Raw genomic sequence first — 4,196 nt, 5'->3', positions numbered from 1 at the left:
TGGCTAGCAGTTCGCTGCGAAAGAGTTAGCAAAATATGTAAGTCTTCTCTGCCAGGTATAGCCTCTCCGCAGTTAGACCTATGTGGCCCAGATATGGGATCCTCCTCGAGGTAGCAGATGGAAATTGGGTACCTTGCGGCCCCAAGCAGAACCACAGGGTCTTGGAGGAGACTAGGCCCCTAAATGCACGGCATGCATGGCCCACCGGCGTGTGGATATGCCCTGATGCCTGCAATCCTAGTCCCCAGCTATGGGTCAAATAACATCACTGCCTTGTGAGAAGGCTTGGGAAAGTCAAAGGCTATGGAAGATAATCCAGACAGAAAATCCGTGTAGATGAGCACGAAAGCAAGGGAACGCAATCATCTAAGGGAAGGACAACCCTGAAAGAAAAACCACTGGCCCTCCGAGTCCAGGGGGTTATGCTTAGGGCCAGCAACCCTAACATGTCAAACAATGCAGCTACAGAAACCTTAACCAGAGAACAAAATGATGGAAGAAGGATTGAAACCACTCAGGATACTGATAGTATGACGGGTGAATCCCCCACCCTGATAGGAGATGTCCTTCGACCAAAAATAACACGTAGAGTGGGCTGCTGGAACGTGCGGACCCTCTACCAAACAGGAAAACTAGCACAAGTGGTGAGAGAAATGGAGCATTACAAGATCGAGCTTCTTGGAGTAAGTGAAACTAGATGGACAGGCAAGGGATCAAAACAACTAGTGTCAGGACATCAAATACTCTACTCTGGAAGAACTGACGAACATCATAGTAGAGGAGTAGCTATAATCACAACAAAAGAAGTTTATAGAAGTCTGTTAGAATGGAAGCCAGTGAATGAACGAATCATAACAGCAAGATTCAACTCAGCCTTTGCCAAACTTACAGTAGTGGTATGCTATGCACCAACAGATGATGCAGAAGACGACGAAAAAGTCTCCTTTTACGACAGCTTACAAGAAATAGTAGACAATACACCATCTCACGATGTCCTACTTATCTTGGGAGACTTAAATGCAAAAGTTGGGAAAAGCAATCAAGGAAGAGAAAGCATCATGGGTAAGCAAGGCTTAGGAGAATGTAACAGCAGTGGAGAGAGACTGTGCACTTTCTGCCAAGAAAACAACTTGATAATTGGTGGAACTATATTTATGCACAAAGATATCCATAAGACAACATGGAACTCCCCAGATGGACATACGAAAAACCAAATTGATCATGTCATCATCAACAAAAGATGGAGAAGTAGCCTTCTGGATGTGGTTGCAAAGCAAGGAGCAGGCGTGGGAAGTGACCACTCATTAGTACTGGCTAAAGTCAAGCTGAAGCTAAGGAAATCAAGGAAGAAAGATCAAAGACCGCCTCCTATTAACATCCAAAAGCTTAAAGATCCAAAAGTTATGAAATCTTTTCAATTGAAAGTGCAGAACAAGTTTGAGGCTCTTATGGAACACCCAGATGAAATTGATATAGAAACATTTAATGAGATACTCTTAGAAAATGCGCAACAAATACTTGGCCCAAGAAAGAGGAAAAAAGAGGGATGGATATCAGAGAACACATGGAAAATAGTAGAACAACGAAAAGAAAAGAAAAAGAAAATCCTGTCCACTAAATCAAAGAGACAAAAAGACCAGCTCCAAGCAGAATATCGAACTATAGACAAAGAAGTTAAGAAAAATGCAAGAGCAGACAGAAAGGCATACACTGAAAAACTAGCTAATGAAGCAGAACAAGCAGCTTCGAAACAAGATATGCAAACCCTCTATCGTATCACCAAAGCACTAGCAGGTAAATTTCAGACAGCAGATTTACCAGTAAAAGATAAAAGAGGGAATGTCTTATCAAAAAAAGAAGACATACAGAAAGGATGGAAAGAACATTTTGAGGAAGTGTTCAATATAAATGATACAGGAAATGAGGTCCTGATAACATCAGCCATCAACACATTGGATTTTAATACAGATCCACCCAGTATAGAAGAGGTGAAAAAGGCAATAGGGAAATTAAAAAATGGAAAGGCTGCTGGCATTGACCAGATAAATGCAGAGCTCCTCAAGGCCGAAGAATATTGGACACCTACCATCTTGACAAATATTCTACAGAACATATGGGAATCAGAAGAGACACCAACTTTCTGGAGAACAGGCCTTATAGTAAAACTTCCAAAAAAGGAGACCTTTCCAACTGCAACAACTATAGAGGGATAATGCTGCTCTCGGTATCCATGAAAGTGCTAAGCAGAGTGATATTGAACAGAATCACAGACATAGCAGATCCTCTACTGCGGAAAGAACAGGCAGGATTTAGAAAGGGGAGATCATGTGCTGACCAGATATTCACTCTAAGACAAATACTAGAGCAGAGCAATGAATGGAACTCTCCGCTTTACATCAACTTCATCGACTTTACAAAAGCTTTTGACAGTGTTAATCGCCTAGCCTTAGAAAAAATTCTCAGTCATTATGGGATGCCAGATAAAATTATCTCCATCATTAAGATGTTGTATACAGACCTAAATGCCAGAGTTATCTGTGGATCAAGCTTATCAGAGGAGTTCGAATTACAGACTGGAGTAAAACAAGGATGTCTGCTCTCCCCTCTTCTCTTTACATTCTGCATTGACTGGATTATGCGAGAAACCATCAAGAATAAGCGGACGGGAATTACTTGGGCCATGACAGAGATGTTAGAAGACCTGGATTTTGCAGACGACATAGCACTGCTATCACACCGCCATCGTGACATGCAAGAAAAACAAAACAACTAGCAGAAACAGCAAGGAAGATTGGCCTTAATATCAACAACACCAAGACCAAGATCATGAAGGTCAATACTAAATCAGAGGAGCCCATCACCTTAAATAACGAAGAAATAGAAGAAGTCTCAGAATTTGTCTATCTAGGAAGCAAGATCACCACAGATGGGAACTCAGAGGTAGATGTACTAGCTCGAATTTCAAAAGCCACAGGAGCGTATGTTGCACTAAGAAACATCTGGAGGTCAGCAAAGATCAGCACAAACACCAAAATAAGGATCTTCAAGAGCAACGTGCTTGGGGTCCTCCTATATGGTGCTGAAGCATGGAAAGTTACTAAAACCATCTCAAACAAGCTAGATACCTTCCAGACACGCTGCCTTCGCAGAATACTGCGCATCTTCTGGCCAAATACCATCTCAAATGAGGAGCTATACAAAAAGACCAACACCACCCCTCTATCTCAAGTTATAAAGAGAAGAAAATGGCTGTGGATAGGGCATGTACGTAGAATGCACCCAACTTCCATCCCAAGGGTTGCTTTGAAATGGACACCACCTGGCAAGAGAAAGAGAGAAAGACCAAAAGAAACATGGAGAAGATCTGTAGAGAAAGAGATGGGAAAGAACCGCTGGACATGGGGACAGATACAGAAATGGACACAGGACAGGCCAGCATGGAAGTCTCTGGTGACGGCCTTATGTGCTATCCAGCACGAAGAGGATTAAGTAAGTTAAAACATTTGGAATTTTTAACAATCCTCGAAGTAGTAATGTGCCATTTAATTAATATCAAATGTTTAGAAATTTCTTAAATTCACAGCTTCAAAGATTTGTAATGATTGTAGATTTTTTAAGATTGATCAATGTTTTTGTCCTAACTTTTGTTTCATTTCTCGCAAATCTTTTTTTAATTTTCACCAACAAATATGGGAAACGGAAGTTCAATTGAAAGAGTGTAGATTACCTTCAGGTATGACAAAACTAGAAACTTCAGTGGTGGATCTAGTGTTTCCTTGGGGTGTTCCAATTGTTAAAAAAAATTACAGCAAATAAGAGTTTTAATTTTATATTCTAAAATACGGGAAAGAAGTGACGGGTCTACTTTTTATCGAATCAGCAATGCATGAATTTAAACCATGCTATTTATCAATGATGCAGATCGAGCTCATGTTCTTTAGGTGACGAGTTATTATCGCAGTTTTACTTTAATATCTGCTAGATGAAAGATGTAAATTACGCATAGGTATGTTAAACTGTATGCTGTTGCATCATCATATTTGTGATGGACCAATGTTTGTGGACAAAGGTACCTTTATCCACGAATTTACATCCCCGAGAACAATTATTTTGTCAATATGATTATATATTCACTTAATCTCTAAAATATACAAGTAACCGACGAAATTACACTCCCCAGAAGGAAGAAAATATTG

At 40.4% G+C, this 4,196-nt stretch overlaps 2 protein-coding genes across 2 annotated transcripts; both read left to right on the top strand.

Annotated features, from left to right (window-relative positions):
- Nucleotides 1–446: 446 nt before the first annotated feature.
- Nucleotides 447–2,213, top strand: LOC134273760 (uncharacterized). Its single transcript, XM_062755978.1, has one exon. It carries the CDS (start codon nt 447–449, stop codon nt 2,211–2,213), a length of 1,767 nt encoding a protein of 588 aa, XP_062611962.1.
- Nucleotides 2,214–2,826: 613 nt separating this feature from the next.
- On the top strand, nt 2,827–3,489 carry LOC134273759 (uncharacterized). Its single transcript, XM_062755977.1, has one exon. It carries the CDS (start codon nt 2,827–2,829, stop codon nt 3,487–3,489), a length of 663 nt encoding a protein of 220 aa, XP_062611961.1.
- The last annotated feature ends 707 nt before the right edge of the window (nt 3,490–4,196 follow it).

Source organism: Saccostrea cucullata, unplaced genomic scaffold (assembly GCF_032062105.1).
Source record: "Saccostrea cucullata isolate Sc308-1 unplaced genomic scaffold, CSIRO_AGI_Scuc_v1 ctg8284, whole genome shotgun sequence".
In the NCBI taxonomy this organism is placed as follows: domain Eukaryota; kingdom Metazoa; phylum Mollusca; class Bivalvia; order Ostreida; family Ostreidae; genus Saccostrea; species Saccostrea cuccullata.
Note: the sequence above shows the minus strand (reverse complement) of the source record. Positions and strands in the feature narration are given on the sequence as shown.